The 16,959-nt window shown below is 32.8% G+C and overlaps 2 protein-coding genes across 2 annotated transcripts in view; one reads left to right on the top strand and one right to left on the bottom strand.

Annotated features, from left to right (window-relative positions):
- The window catches only part of wnk4a (WNK lysine deficient protein kinase 4a), a 72,223-nt gene extending 59,726 nt beyond the window's left edge, over window positions 1-12,497 (top strand). The window contains 6 exon segments of the mRNA XM_048170978.1: window positions 106-860; window positions 2,617-2,695; window positions 4,419-5,025; window positions 6,940-7,145; window positions 8,810-8,913; window positions 10,583-12,497. Coding sequence (XP_048026935.1) covers window positions 106-860; window positions 2,617-2,695; window positions 4,419-5,025; window positions 6,940-7,145; window positions 8,810-8,913; window positions 10,583-10,585 — 1,754 coding nt within the window. The 3' untranslated portion in view covers window positions 10,586-12,497.
- Window positions 12,498-12,524: 27 nt separating this feature from the next.
- LOC125255624 (cytochrome c oxidase assembly factor 3 homolog, mitochondrial) lies at window positions 12,525-16,288 on the bottom strand. The gene is made up of 2 exons (XM_048171010.1): window positions 16,028-16,288; window positions 12,525-12,991 (listed from the first exon to the last, which is right to left on the bottom strand). Exons 1-2 carry the CDS (start codon window positions 16,230-16,232, stop codon window positions 12,897-12,899), a joined length of 300 nt encoding a protein of 99 aa, XP_048026967.1. The 5' UTR covers window positions 16,233-16,288; the 3' UTR covers window positions 12,525-12,896.
- Between the last annotated feature and the right edge of the window lie 671 nt (window positions 16,289-16,959).

Genomic DNA, 16,959 nt, shown 5'->3' with positions numbered 1-16,959 from the left:
TGTATATGTAAAATTTTGTAAAAAAAAAAATATATATATATATATATATTTTTAGAAAATCTCATTCTACACTACTATCTGACTTATATGTTTGTCATTTCCCAGGTTCTCCTCATCCTCATCACATTCCATCAGCTTCAGCCTACCCTTCTGATCCCAGAATGCCTCATTCTAAACTACCTCACGTGCAGCAGTATATACCCTCGTACATGAACACAGCCACCCACTTCCCCTTTCCGTACCCACCTCACCCAGGCTCCCCCAATCCCAGCCATCCTCCTCTGTCCCGTATACACAGCAGCCCGTCATATTCCCTCTCGTCCCCTGCATCCGGCCCGGGCTCCCCCAGCCCACTCAGCTCAGACGTCTCAAGTCCCTTTTCCGACGTCAACCTGATGTCTCCGGCCATGTGGCCACCACACAGTCAGCCTCTGTTTTCCCTGGCTAATATGCTGTCTATGGCAATGAGCATGGCACATTCCTTCATGCCCGCACCGAACCTGGTACAGGCCATGCCGGGTTACCAGCCTGGTTATCCCACGATGTATGCGCCCCAGTATGCTCCACCTCCAGGGATGGCCGAGTATTACCAGACCATGGATTCTCAGTTTCGAGACACTATGATGTCGTCACCTTCCCAAACTATTCCAACATCTACTTCTCCCGGTGGCGTTTCCATATCCGCCCAGCAGACAGCATCTACAGTTTCCCAAGAGGGAATGCAATATGCACAGGAATCCTCTAATGAATATCCTCACGGATACAGACCCGCTTTCCACAGGCACTTACTAGACCAGCGGAGCAGCCCCGGGTCTTCATCTGGACTGTCGTCTTCCCCCAGAGCGAGTCCAGATAGCAGAGTAAGCCATTAACATCCTAACCAGTGGAATGAAATTAAAGAGGTCCAGTCTGTACATTTCCTTCTAGGGCTGCACAGTTCATTTAAATAAAGCTGAAATTGCGATATATATATATATATATATATATATATATATATATATATATATATATATATATATATATATATATATATATATATATATATATATATATATATATATATATATATATATATATATATATATCGCATAACTTAATAAATATTGCATAAATATAGAAATAGACAATTATTATAATATAAATCATTTTAAAATAGAATTAATTTCTATAAGAATTATTACTATTGTAATATTTTACTCTAAAATAAAAAATGGGTCATTTAAGAAATATATAATAATAATTTATTTTAGTTATTATTTTTTTCATTTGTCTTAATTTATATTATACATTTCATATTTTAATAAGTAATAATAATATTATAAGTATTATTATTATATATTATAAATATGTTATTATAAATATAAATAAATAGTATCATTATTATTATTTCATAGTTATATTGATACATAATCATACATTTTTTGGCCAAATTGTGCATCAAACAAGCACAGCAAAAGGGAGCTTTTTTATAGCATTTTTGTTTAATCGGAAAACAAAAATTCTTTATCGCAATTTTATCAGAAAAAAAAACAAAAAACAAAATTCCTTCCCAGCAACATTCTGATCAATCAGTGGTCCCAAAATAACTTACAGTAAATAAGCTATTTGCATTTCAGAAAAATTCGTCTTACATTTTGGCAGCACCTAGTAAAAGTTTAATAAATGATAAAATAAATAAAACTTATAATAAATACTAAATTTATAAATAAATACATTTCTCTTATAATAAATACTAAACATATTTATTTTTTTAATTTAATAAATAATATATATTTTATATAAATAATAATATATATTCAATATATATATATATATATATATATATATATATATATATATATATATATATATATTATACATTTAAAAAAATATATTTAAAATGCAATTTAATTATATAAATAATAAAGAAATGTCAAATAATCACTTCATAAAATATTTCTTAATTTCAATTATTACTCAGTTAATTAATACAACAATAATGGTATTAAATATATAATCAAATGTATAATGTTATACACATATATGTGTGCATATATGATAAATAATTCTTGGCCTGGGTGGAACCAATGATGGGTTCGGATCTTGATCATGGTAAGGAAATTGCTGACCTCTGCTCCTAAAGGGATGGTTCACCCAAAAATGAAAATTGTGTCGAATTTACTCACCCTCAAGTTGTTCCAAACCTGTACAAGTTTCTTTCTTCTGCTGTACACAAAGGAAGATATTTCGAAGAATGTTTGCAACCAAGCATGTCTCGCCCCCCATTGACTACCATAGTATTTTTTTTCCTACTTTGGTATTCAATGGGGGATGAGATCTGCTTGGTTACTGACATTCTTCCAAATATCCTCCTTTGTGTTCAGCAGAACAAATAAACTTATACAGGTTTGGAACAACTTGAGGGTGAGTGACTTATCTCTTTAACATTGAGCAACTGTTGTGCTTTTCTGTGTTATGACTGTGTTTGTTTCCATAGTGTTGGCAGTTGTTCTGAACATGTTTTATATCTCTGAATGTCAATAACTAACATTGCTAATGTACCTTTGAATGTGCTCATCCTCGGTAATGAAACCCAGATGTGTGAGTATGCCTGAATGAATCGGTCTTTCTCTCCAGGTGTCGTCATCCAGTCCGAGATCATTGTCCCCTCAGAGTAGCAGAACTTCACAGTGCCAAGAAAACTCTTTACCATCTGGTAAGATACTGACCCCTAAACACAAACACACACATTTGCACAAATGTATTCAACACTACTGTTACGCACTAGCTGGTACACTTAGTGGTTTCTTCTTACATAATGTGGTTTTATAATGTAGCAGCACTAAATACATGGTTAAATGTTCTCGCACTCACAGAGGGTTTGTGGACATCTATTAAATATGCCTGCGGAGGTCTTGCACAACTAAAGTGTTTTTTTTTTTTTTTTTCCTTTTTTCACAGCTTTTATGTGTTCCTAAAACCGGAGCGATTTTGGCTGCGTTCGGAATGGAATATAAACATAATACTTACTGAATATTACACTAAATACTGTCATATATTTTTTTTTTAAAAATATGTAAAATGTGAAACAACATGAGACATTTTGAATAGTATTGTGCTGCATTTTATCACATGAAATAAATATTATTGTGCATTTTATTCCAAATTTATATTAACTATTTTAACTTGTGGCAGACTAATGAGTAAAAAAGTTATATAGATGGAGAATACTGCATCCCACAATGCAGTGCTCTCGACTGGGTCTTTCATTTCCTGCGTGACAAAATATTACAGCTGTAATCTCTCTTTTTGACTCATTATTGGAGCATTTTTACAAAAAATCGAAATTAACCTTCAGGGGTCATACTTGTGATCCTCAGCAGTCAAAACCCATAGTTAATGCACTGTGAACTAACATGAACAAACAATGAACAACTGTGTTTTCATTAACTAACATTAACGAAGATTAGTAAATACAGTAACAAATGTATTGCTCATGGTTAGTTCATGTTAGTGAATACATTAACTAATGTTTAACTAATGAACCTTATTGTAAAGTGTTACCATTTTTTATATATTAAGAAATAATCAAAGAGTACTTTATTATGGCTAATTTGTAGATTGTACCCCATAAAAAATGTCTTTATAAAAACATAAAAACTTTTTTAAGACCATTTTGCATTTTCTAATCATGCATTTATTTAGGAAGTGCCACAAATGTAACCAAACCATTCCAATGAAGAAAACAATTTAAAAATTCAAAATGTAAAATGACCGAAGACCATCAGAGGATTTAAAGGATTAGTTCACTTTTTAAAATAAATTTTCCTGATTATTTACCCCCATGTTTTTTTACCCCATTACCCCCATGCTAGTGCAAGTATATTATAATTAGTTCAAACTTTGACCTGTGGAGGGCAGTAATACACTTAGCAGTGTCTATACTGCTGGAATTCTAATAGAGAAGAAGAAGAGAGCTAGTTGAAGATGAGCATTTATGGTTAAAACATATAAAATTTGTATTTTTTTTTTTTTTTTAGAAAATGAGTGATGGTTTCTCTAGACAAGACTCTTATTCCTCATCTGGGATCATGTAGAGCTTTTTGAAGCTGCACTGAAACTGTAATTTTGACCTTCAACCGTTTGGGCTCCATTGAAGTCCACTATAAGTAGAAAAATCCTGGAATGTTTTCATCAAAAACCTTCATTCTTTTCGACTGAAGAAAGAAGGACATGGACATCTTGGATGACATGGGGATGAGTAAATTATCAGGAAATTTTAATTTGAAAGTGAACTAATCCTTTAAGCACATTATTTTCATGATGATAACTGGACGGTCACTCAAATGCAATGTGATGAGGTTAAGTGACATTTACTGGTATGTTTGCAGTCTTTTACAACTTTTTCCACCTTTTCTATCACTCTGTCTTTCTTACAGAGCCAAAGTCTACTGTGACTGTGGGCCGTTTTCAAGTGTCCCCCAGTAAAGAGATTCCTGCTCCCGTCAGACACACAGAAAGTGAAAATACACCCACTGAAACTCCACCTGTCGTCCCTCCGGATAATCTCATCAGGTCACTGGATCAGCCTGCGTGCTCTTTTTTAGCTCAAAATCCAGCGGAAAACAGGCAGGACCTCTCCGTTCTTCCTTCCCGTGAGGCTCGGCGTGATTTGAGTCCTGCTGACCAGCCCGTGACGGAGAGCGATCAAAAAGAGAACCGAGAGGGACGGATTGATGAGCAAGAGCGGGATAATGAGGATTATGATCGTGATGAGACCGCTGTGGATAAGAAGCACAGGAGGAAGAAGGAACGCAGAGCGGATTGCGGCCCGGGTCTCATGGGAACGTCGGTGGACAGCGGTTTTTCTGTGGCCCTGGACACAGAGGGGAGGGTGTGGGATGGAAACACGGCCAGCCCTCCGTATGCCACTCCTTTCCACAACCTGTGGATGAGCTACACGCGGAGCTCCTCCTACCTGAGCAGTGACGAATCAGAGAGCGAGGATGAGGAGATGTGGGGGGAGCTACAGGAGCTGAGGGAGAAGTAAGGGCCTTTTAATGTTCTGTGTTTTTATTGTATTTCTCTTAGAGCTGTGCGGTTAATCGAATTTTTAGTTTTATTTTGGCTTCCAAGGATTATTAAAACACAATAATTGAGATTATTATGCCGCATTCAGTTCCTTTCCTCCCTAAAAAAACAAATGTAACATCCAAATCAGTCAAATCGTAACGTTACTGCCGTAACATGCAGTTGGGACATGCTTGATATTAAAAAGAGTTGAAAGTGCATATTGTCTAATATACCTGCTGCTGTCTGTTCTATTAATATTAATCAACAACAAAGAAAAAGCAAACACTCACTGCTTTTGACTAACTTTAGTAGTAAAACTTTAGAATTAATGTATATTTAATTCATAAAGTAGATACTATGCGGCGTTTTATTTATATTTTTGCATTTATACACTAGCGTTCAAAAGTTTGGGGTCAGTAAGATTTTTTAATGTTTTAAAAGAAGTATCTTCTGCTCACCAAGCCTGCATTTATTTGATTAAAAATACAAACAAAAACAGTAATATTGTGAAATATTATTCCAATTTAAAACAGCTGTTTTCTATGTCAATATATAGTAAAGTGTAATTATTCCTGTGATCAAAGCTGAATTTTCAGCATCATTACTTCAGTCTTCAGTGTCACATGATCCTTCAGAAATCAATCTAATATGATGATTTGATGCTCAAGAAATTATTCATTATTATTATCAATGTTGAAAACAGTTATTTACATTTTTATTTCATGATGCTATGATGAATAGAAAGTTCAAAAGAACAGCATTTGTCTGAAATCTAAATCTTTTGTAACATTAAACACTACCGTTCAAAAGTTTGGGGTCAGTAAGAATTTTAATTTTATTTTTGGGGGATAGAAATAAAATTAATCAATACTTTTATTCATCAAGGATGAGTTAAACTGATTAAAAGTTACAGTAAAGACAATTATAATGTTAGAAAATATTCTATTTTAAATTAAATGCTGTTCTTTTGAACTTTCTATTCATCATAGCATCATGAAATAAAAATGTAAATAACTGTTTTCAACATTGATAATAATCATGAATGTTTCTTGAGCATCAAATCATCATATTAGATTGATTTCTGAAGGATCATGTGACACTGAAGACTGAAGTAATGATGCTGAAAATTCAGCTTTGATCACAGAAATAAATTACATTTTACTGTATATTGACATAGAAAACAGCTATTTTAAATTGGAAAATATTTCACAATATTACTGTTTTTGTTTGTATTTTTAATCAAATAAATACAGGCTTGGTGAGCAGAAGATACTTCTTTTAAAACATTAAAAAATCTTACTGACCCCAAACTTTTGAACGCTAGTGTATAATTTCTTTATAGTAGGCTATAGAGAGTGACGTTTAGATGAATATGTTAATATGTGCTGTGCGCTTTCCTCTCAATAACAAAATAAACAACAAAAATGACAGCGGTGAGAAAACAGCCGTTCAGAAAGCATCTGATCATAGCGACGTGGAAATGTTTGCACAGGATCTGCTAATTAATCCCTTTTCTTTTGTTTGCATGACACATTGACATTACAGTAAAGAATGACTCTTTCGACATTATCCTGAACACTGTAGAAGCATTAGTTTCATGTGTCATAGAATGGAAGAAAGGCTCACAAACATCTTTTTTAATTTTTCCCAGCAATCCTTCACATAAAAACCAGCCTACAGTCAGGGAAGATCTCGTTTTTCAAGTTTCATTACAGGCTGTTCACACATTGGCAATAAAAAAAGAGATCAATACATTAAAATTCTTACATACAACCCCTTTATATAATCATGATCACAATATTGAACAAAATAACCGTGAATATGATTTTTGCCATAATCGTGCAGGCAGCCCTAATTTCTCTGAAAATCCTCCTCTCTCCCTCTCAGGCATCTGTTTGAGGTTCAGTCTCTGCAGGCGGTGCAGAAGCGAGAGATAGAGGAACTGTACGCCAAGATGGGGAAGGTTCCTCCCCCGTGTATCGTGTCTCCAGCTGCTATGCTCTCCAGCCGCCAACGCCGCATGTCTAAAGGAGGAAACTTCCCGTCGTCTCGCAGAAACAGCCTCCAGAGAGTCGACATTCTCCCTTTAACAGGTTCAGCAATGTTTTAGCTTTTTATTATATCCACATTTTAACCATAATCATTATAGTAAAATTTTAGGCTCTTTTAGTGGGCTGCTGGTAACACTTTACTTGAAGGGGTGTGCATAAGACTGACATGACACCTTCATAATCTTGACATGACACATGTCATGAATATGAAGGAGGTTTTATGAATGTTTATGACAACTGTCATTAAGTGTCATTCGCTCAGTTATGTCATTTTTAATGCAAAGATGACATTGTTTGAGATTTCCGAGTTATGACAACTTGACAAACCAATACATCATAACCTGTCAGTGTCTTTGTCATGACAACTTGACATTATTTAGCTTTATGGCTTAACATACATTAAACTGTCATGTGGTTGGTTTCGACATTGGCTGTCATGAGGCCATTATAATAGTGTCATGAATATGTATCTTGAGCTCAAGTACAGTGGTACATTAAAATGTCATTAAGTGACAATACTCTGACAAATAATTTTATAACAGCGTCATGACTATTTTTCATTTCATGTTTTTTTTTGTTTTTCCACCAACAGAAGGTCAGATAATAGACAATTTCAAATTTCTTAAAAAAGATGACACTGTTATAAAATAATCGTAACACTTTATTTTAGGGTCTTTTAACTAGTTGCTTATTACTATTAGCATTCATATGGCTAAAATATTGGCTATTTATTAGTACTTATAAAGCACATATTAATGCCTTATTCTGCATGATCTTATTCTACATTCTTAATCCTACCCAATACCTAAACCTAACAATTAACTATAATAAGCAGTAAATTAAGAGTTTATTGAGGGAAAAGTCATAGTTAATCGTTTATATATGTGTTCCCTATACTGAAGTGTTACCAAAATAATGTCATGTAATGTTAACCCATAAAGCTAAGTAGTTTTTTAAGTTTGATAATTAATCTGCTATGTCATGTTTATGACAGGTTATGATGTTTTGCCTAATGTCAAGTTGTCATGACAAAGACACTGAGAGGTTATGATGTGTTGGTTTATGTCAAGTTGTCGTAACACAGACATCTCAAACAATGTCATCTTTGCATTAAAAATGACATAATTGAGCGAATGACATTTAATGACAGTTGTCGTAAACATGCATAAAACCTCCTTCATATTCATGACACGTGTCATGTCAAGATTATGAAGGTGTCATGTCAGTCTTATGCACACCCCTTCAAGTAAAGTGTTACTGGCTGCCTTGCTGTTTACCATCTACACTGGCAGCTGCCTTTTAAGGAAGCATCCTTCTGAGATAGCAGCTTATAAGTAGCAGATTTGGAACGCTCTACACAGGCAGCAACAGTTTAGTGTTTCTACACCTACACTGCGATACTCTAATAAGCATTAGAAGACAGCATCACACAGAAAGTCTGGGAAAATACCAGAATTAATCAAATAAAACTTTTCAATTAGCACTTTACAATAAGGTCCCATACAAAGAAAATATCTTTTGGAACAGCCTTTGCATCTATGATGCCTTAAAATGCTGCCTTCATAGTTCATAGCACACTAGCTTTCATTACAGAGCCATATTAGTGGTTTTAGGTGGGGCTGAATAAGCAATTGTTTAATTAAATGAAAACTGTAAATAACCAAATGAAATGTTTAACATCTTCCTGTGCTGTGATTGGCCCACAGGGATCATGAGGAAAAACTCCCTGAGCGGCAACAGTAGCAGCAGTTCCCAGGATGACTCACGGCCGACTAAAGGAGTGACTTTCGCTGCTGACTTTACTAGAATGGTATGATGCATTACATCCAGCACAGGGTTTCACTCGTTTAATGAGTGCAATTCATTCCGAGTCCTTGATTGCCATCACCGTTAATGGAATAAACATTCCTGTATTGCTGGTTTACACAGTGTAGACTCTATTCAGACAGACATAAAAGAAAATTTGTAATTCATTTTAAAAGAAAAAAAAATGAAAAAAAAAATGGTAACACTTTACAATAAGGTTCATTAGTTAATGTTAGTTAATAAAAATCCAGCTGTTCATTGATTGTTCATGTTAGTTCAGTGCATTAAATAATGTTAACAAATACAACTCTTGATTTTAATAATGTATTAGTAAATGTTGAAATTAACATTAACAAAGATTAATAAATGCTGTAGATTAAAAAAATGTTCATGTTAACTAATGAACCTTATTGTTAAGTCTTACCAAAACAAAACAAAAAAATAAAATTAAATTAAATCAAATATATAATATAATTTTTATTTAAATTTAAATGCTTTATTCAACTTTTTGGGGGACATTAATAATGCAGCATTCAGAAATTGCACTGACATCTGTTAATTTTAATGATATTGAATAGAATTCCTAGATTTTTATGTTTTTGTCTACTTGGTAAAAAATATACTTGGTTGAAATGATGGTTCCTCTTGATTATTGAGGGTACTTTCTGACCTCTTCGCACATTGTCACTGTAGCTTGCATGAGTTCCAGTCTGTTCTGTTTACTGTTACCTTGAGAATCGACGCCCCCTTGTGGATAAACTAATGACTGCAGAAAAATTAAATGCTCATACAAAAACCTGGCTGTGTGCATACTCTTTCTCTTGAACCATCATTTCAACCAAGTATATTTTTTACCAAGTAGATTCAAGATTATTAGAAATGATCATGGCATGTTTTTCTTACTGTCTTTCACTAAATAAACACAAATTATTTTTAGTAAATTTAGTTAATGCATTAACTACCATTTACTAACAATGAATAATACGTTTGCTACAGTGTTTATTAATCTTTGTTTGTAGTTCATAAAAATAATGTTTATTGTTAGTTCATTAAAGTTCAAGCCCATTAAATATTAACAGAAAAAACTTTTAACTTTTTTAAAAATAAATATATATAATATATACCCAAATAAGTGCTGAAATTAAGATTAATAAATGCTTTAGAAGTATTTTTCATTGTTAACCAATGTATTTAACTAATGTTAACAAATGAAACCGTATTAAAGTGTTACCCATTTTTTTATATTTTCATTTATATGCACCAATATAATAATGCATAGTAATTAACAGCAATATTTACCTACATACATCTTTATTAAAACATAATATGAAAAATGCTACAAGTAGTGAATTAACAGAATTGATTAGAAACAGACAGTTTCACAGAAATTTACCAACTAACAACTAACAGCATTTCTGCTATCGATGTTCAAATCAGAGATAATATGTCTTAATGCTTTAGTTAGTTACGATACAAGGATGATCAAACTCAAAAGTGCACAATTTCAACTGTAAAATCATATATTGTGAATATTCAGTATATCGCCCATGCAGGATTCATTTTGTGCATCTTACGATGCTTAAAGCTGATCTATGCATAAACACTGTCCGATAGTATGTTCTTTTCATGCATTTAAATCTGAATAACGTTTCTCTTTTCTGTTTTCCCATTAGTAAGAATCCTGGTACATTGGCGGGACTATATCCGACTACCTCATCCATACGTGACTGCTCTCAGCACGGCAAACCTTCAACAACCAGCCAGTCACAATCCAGTCAGTCATATACTGAAAGCATGAACTGGACAGATTTGCTTTGTAATATATAATGTACAGTTTCCTAAGCAGAATATGCTGTTTGATTGACATAAGGGATGTTTCTAGTGCAAATGCACTAACTAGTCCCCTTATTTCCGTGAAGAGCCAATGGTTTGGCGGGACTCTGCTGTCATACGATGCTGTGACGTTCTCTCTGAAGGCTCAGCACTGAGGAAGATTCCTAACTGTCTCTTTTGCACTTTCTGAAAACCTGCTGAACGGGCAAACATCTGAATCAACAGATGTCCTGCCGTTTCTGTTCTACTGCTCGTGTGTGCGCTCTAGAAACACCAAATCGTCACGCAAGAATCGCAGCGGTCGCCTTGAACTCTGAAGATCCGGTCCAGAGATATTTCTGCTATCACCTGATAGGCTTTATGATAGTAGTTTAAATGTGAATAAAAACTATGATAAATAAATTAAAACAGATTGAGAGTGGGTGCAGTTGAGCTAAATATATTATTTTTGCAATGATTATTCCAGCTTTGAGATTTTCATCCATTGAGATGCAGAACTTTGTTTCCTTGAAGTCTATGTTTATGTGCATTTACATATATATTTGAATGTCTTTTACCAGTCTATGACTGACTGACTAATTATTTGCACCAAAAATCAAAGCAAGTATCAGCCATAAAGTTAAAGACAAATGTAAATGATATGCACACTGCACTTTGGCATAAGTTTCAAAGTCCCGTCTGGGACTGTACAATAGACTCAATAATAAATGATTGATTTCTGATGTTTACAAAGAGCAGTCAATAAAAGTGCATTCATTATCTTCATTGTAATATATTAACACAGTATGTTCAGATTTTTCACATCGAGCCCAAAGGTTCAACATTTATGCTTTCTGTAGTCTTAAGCCCTCGGTATACCTCATGTTTTTACGCGTATGCAGTCGAGCGCACGGCCTTGCAAAGTATACTTCACTTGACGCATGCGCAGTTTTGAATAATCTCTCACCATGAGTTACAACCCATGTAAATATATGAATTCTTTCATGCTAGAGTTGTACAAATGAGGGTACTTTCTGACCTCTTCGCACATTGTCACTGTAGCTTGCATGAGTTCCAGTCTGTTCTGTTTATTACCTTGAGAATCGACGCCCCCTTGTGGATAAACTAATGACTGCAGAAAAATTAAATGCTCATACAAAAACCCTGCCGTGCCCATACTCTTCTAATGACGAAATTCGCGTCACGTGCACTGTACGCTGACCCTCGCGTACGCGTAAAACGTGAAGTATGCTTTGGGCTTAAGTGTTTAAATATACTATATGTACAGTGAAATCATTTTTTTTATTAACTTATAAGACATCTACTTGCATGATGTAAAAGAGGGATTCTGAATATGAACATTAAGAAATATAAAAGTTCATGATGTAAAAAAAAAAAAAAAAACTTGGCTTCATATTTTCGGGTGGGTTTCTGTCATGATGTATTGCACTTTTCCAGTTTCAGAGTTTCAAACACACATGCCAACCAGATCTTTAATATGACAACCCAAGAACGTCCATTCATGGCTCATTAAAAACTGTGAAAAATCATATGAATGCCTTTATATGAGCATTGAAATCAGCTGCAGACACAAACACAGACCGTGTTTCAGATTGAGATAAATGTGACTTCATGCTCTGTTATATTGATATACACTTCAGTGTGCAATGCAACACGTCCATGCTGTGCCTTCTCTATCTTATGATGATTATGTATTATATTCTAAATCATATTTGTACATTTAAAGTCAATAAACAGCATAAAGATGACTGTTAATTGAGTATTCATTTTAGACACACTGCATTATTTAGGACACATTTATTGTATTCATTAAAAAAAAAGACAAACATAAACAAAAGAAAATGGTGGGCATTATTTAAATTAATCTCTCTCTGTTTATGTATTTGCACTCAAAGCAAGATGACCAGTAGAATTACTGTAGTATTCATAGTTTAACAGGGAATATTATGACATTCAGTTTCCTAACATATTCCATGAACTGCATATCAGAAACACGTTTTATAAAAACGCAGGATTCCTCCTTGTATTCATTAAATATGGAGTCTCAGTTCCAACAGGAGACTATTTGAATGGATGTGGCGCCCTCTGCTGGCGCCCCTGCTCAACTGCGTTCATCTGTGGCAGTGCAGACAGTTCCTGAAGATAAAAGTTCATTCAGTTGGCTCCGGTCTTCGGAGCACGTGCTTTTGCTTCTTCATCTATTTCGTCCATGATTTTTTCTTGGGAAACTGAGTAGAAAGTGTAGCCATCTGCAGACGGCTGGTCAAGGCAAATAGCACACAGAGATTTTACAGTCTGAGTTTTTTTACAGTCTGAGGAGAATACGTAACAACTGGTTATTCATATTTATATTTCAGTTTAATACATTATATATCCCTTTCAAACAGCAGCAACCACCAAGAATCCATAGCAACATGAAGAAACAGGAGATACGATCTAGAAATCAGCCACGATGCACAATGATTTCGTTAAAGTTTATGATTGAATAAGATTGTTTAACAAAATGCTTTCACTTTCCTTTGCTCTAGATTTAACTTACATAATGCATTCGTCGAAAAATAGTATAAAATGTGCTTCTATTAATTTTTTTTTTTTTACGTAAATACATGGTGCACAATTTAGAGGTAAATATTGTAAACGTTTAGTATCATGAAATCGACACAAAACACAAATTATTTAAATAAAAAATATTATGGAAAACAAACAGTATGTTAATTTAATTTAAATTTGACTGGCTGAAAGAGTGCAGGGGTCTGACCTAATATGATATGGGTTTATATTCCTAAGTTGATTTTTGATAAATGTGGAGGCTTACATTTTTTGTTGGCTTGCGATTTTAATTCCAGCAAACTCCCAATCAAGCTTGCCAATTTCCATAAGCAAGCCTTGGAAGCCTGTAAGCTTGCTTTCTGCCACAACTTTTCCCCCCATAGAAGTATCATATGGAATAATCAGAATGTGCTGCGTGGAAAAAAAATCTATTTTTTTAAAAGACTGGTTTGACAAAGGTGTAACTTTTGTTTTAGATTTGTTAAAAAGGGATGGTAACTTCTATTCCTATTCTCAATTTACAGCCTTTTTTGATCTAAAATTTATGATTGGGTTATTAAATCTATCTCACCCAAACTGTTATATCCAGTTAGGGCATATTGTAGTTACGGAGTAGCAAAATGTGAAGTACCCAAATTGTCATTTGGAGGTCTGGAGCTTTGTAATGTTAAATGTAACAATTTTTGGATGAGAAGAAGGTGAAGTTCAGCTGTCACCCAAAAGCATTTTTTTAAATGGAAAATAAACTATGCTTATTTTTCTACTATTAAAGTATGGTCTGGTATTAATACGTTGTTGTTACCTAACAAGACAAAAGAACTTTACTACAAAATCCATGTAACTCTTTTCTTTCTAAATTTAAGTTGGACATTTCTTCACAATGCACATTCTGTAATCTTGAAACAAAACCAAATTTATTTTCTGAATGTGATTATGCAAATGATTTTTGGATAGAAGTAGCCTGTCTTATTTTCTCTGCTTATGCAAACTTTTTATTTTTGAAATAATTAATGTTCTGTTTTTGATGTGGGTCAAAGGAGATGGACAATGTGTTAAAATTGCTAACTATCTGTGGCCTATTTCATCTTCATAAATATAAAGTTTCTGACTGCAACATTATGCTTTTCTGTATTGATCTAAAACTATTTTATGACTCTCTTTGTTCATCGCTCAACAAGAAAGCTGCTAAAACTGCACTACTGCTAAAAAAAAAAAAAATGATTTAATTATAATACCTCCTGTGAATTTCCTGATATATATATATATATATATATATATATATATATATATATATATATATATATATATATATATATATATATATATACAGTACAGTCCAAAAGTTTGGAACCACTAAGATTTTTAATGTTTTTAAAAGAAGTTTCATCTGCTTACCAAGGCTACATTTATTTAATTAAAAATACAGTAAAAAACAGTAATATTGTGAAATATTATTACAATTTAAAATAACTGTGTACTATTTAAATATATTTGACAAAGTAATTTATTCCTGTGATGCAAAGCTGAATTTTCAGCATCATTACTCCAGTCTTCAGTGTCACATGATCCTTCAGAAATCATTCTAATATGCTGATCTGCTGCTCAATAAACATTTATGATTATTTTCAATGTTGAAAACAGTTGTGTACTTTTTTTTTCAGGATTCCTTGATGAATAGAAAGTTCAAAAGAACAGCATTTATCTGAAATACAAAGCTTCTGTAGCATTATACACTACCGTTCAAAAGTTTGGGGTCAGTAAGAATTTTTATTTTTATTTTTTTGAAAAGAAATTAAAGAAATGAATACTTTTATTCAGCAAGGATGCATTAAATCAATCAAAAGTGGCAGTAAAGACATTTATAATGTTACAAAAGATTAGATTTCAGATAAACACTGTTCTTTTGAACTTTCTATTCATCAAATAATCCTGAAAAAAAATATTGTACACAAATATTTTGTACAATTGTACACATTAAATGTTTCTTGAGCAGCAGATCAGCATATTAGAATGATTTCTGAAGGATCATGTGACACTGAAGACTGGAGTAATGATGCTGAAAATTCAGCTTTGCATCACAGGAATAAATTACTTTGTGAAATATATTCAAATAGAAAACAGTTATTTTAAATTGTAATAATATTTCACAATATTACTGTTTTTTGCTGTATTTTTAATTAAATAAATGTAGCCTTGGTGAGCAGACGAAACTTCTTTTAAAAACATTAAAAATCTTAGTGGTTCCAAACTTTTGGACTGTACTGTATATATATATATATATATATATATATATATATATATATATATATATATATATATATATATATATATATATAAATTATTTATTGTCTTAAATATTATTTAAATAATTTTTTGCTTGCTTTTTTATACATCATTTTTGTATTTTGTTTCAAAATTTATATTTAATGTATCCCTTAAAAAATAATAATAAAATAAAAAAAGGGTTAACCCGGAAGTTAACAGCACCAGAGGGTTATTAACATATTCAAGTGTCTTTCACTGGTGTAAGAAATTTGGAGAATCATTGTTCATCGTGACATCAGCACTTATGTCACATTGTTTGATCATATAATAACGCGCCCACGTGTAGTGTCTATGACCTAATATAACTATCATTCATTATACCAACATAATCAGCTAGCTCATCTGATAAATGTAACGCTGTAGCAGTGTGTTACTGACATAACCTTGTGTAACAGAGCTGTAAAGGATACAGATGCCCAGCACCACAGCGCCGATAGCGAGTCCTGTCGCAACGTTTCGACCCCGGAGCTTGGCTGTGTTCTTCTTCCATTGCGCCAGCTCCACTTGTCGGATGAACTGCAACTGTTCCTTGGTCAGATCTTCCTTCGTAGGGTCTATTCTCTTTGCAAACTGGGCTTCAGGTTTGGAGTCCCCTTGACTACTCTTGTCTGCCATGTTTGAAGCGCTGTGTTGTGACGCAACGCGAGGTTACTCTGCACGTCAATGATGCACTTCATTTGCGCAGGTCGCCTTGCTATTTATTTTCTGCACACAAGTTCTATGGAGGACGAGAAATGACTTAAGTATAAATAAATAAATAAATACGTAAATGCATAAATGCATAAATAAATAAATAAATGAATGAATGAATAAAAAATAATTAAATTCTGAAATAAATTAATAAATGCAGTAATACATAAATGAAGAAATAAATATAGAAATACATAAATATCTGCATTTATTTATTTCAGCATTTATTTATTTATTTACTTATGATTTTCTAGATTTATTTGTTTATTTGTGTAATTCTGTTTTTATTTCTTTATTTATGTATTTCTGCATTTATTTATTTATTCATTTATTTATTTACTTATGGATTTCTACATTTATTTATTTATTTGTGTATTTGTGTATTTATTTCTTCATATATTTATTTCTTCATTTATTTATTTATTTATTTATTAGTTTATTTATTTATGTAATTCTGCATTTATTTATTTCAGCATTTAATTATTTATTCATTCATTTATTTATGTATTTATTTACTTATGTATTTCTACATTTATTTATTTATTTATGTATTTCTATATTTATTTCTTCATTTATTTATTTATTTATGCATTTACTTATTTATATTTATTTATTTATTTATACTTAAGTCATTTCTCGTCCTCCATAAAGT

The sequence above is a fragment of the Megalobrama amblycephala genome, linkage group LG20, assembly GCF_018812025.1.
Source record: "Megalobrama amblycephala isolate DHTTF-2021 linkage group LG20, ASM1881202v1, whole genome shotgun sequence".
Lineage (NCBI taxonomy): Eukaryota > Metazoa > Chordata > Actinopteri > Cypriniformes > Xenocyprididae > Megalobrama > Megalobrama amblycephala.
Note: the sequence above shows the minus strand (reverse complement) of the source record. Positions and strands in the feature narration are given on the sequence as shown.

Excerpts from the sequence above, each read along its gene's own strand:
- LOC125255624 (XM_048171010.1), bottom strand. The coding sequence starts at position 16,232 with ATGGCAGACAAGAGTAGTCAAGGGGACTCCAAACCTGAAGCCCAGTTT. Across the intron at positions 12,992-16,027 it reads CGCTGTGGTGCTGGGCATCT|ATGGCTACACTTTCTACTCA; the intron begins GTATCCTTTACA and ends AGCCGTCTGCAG.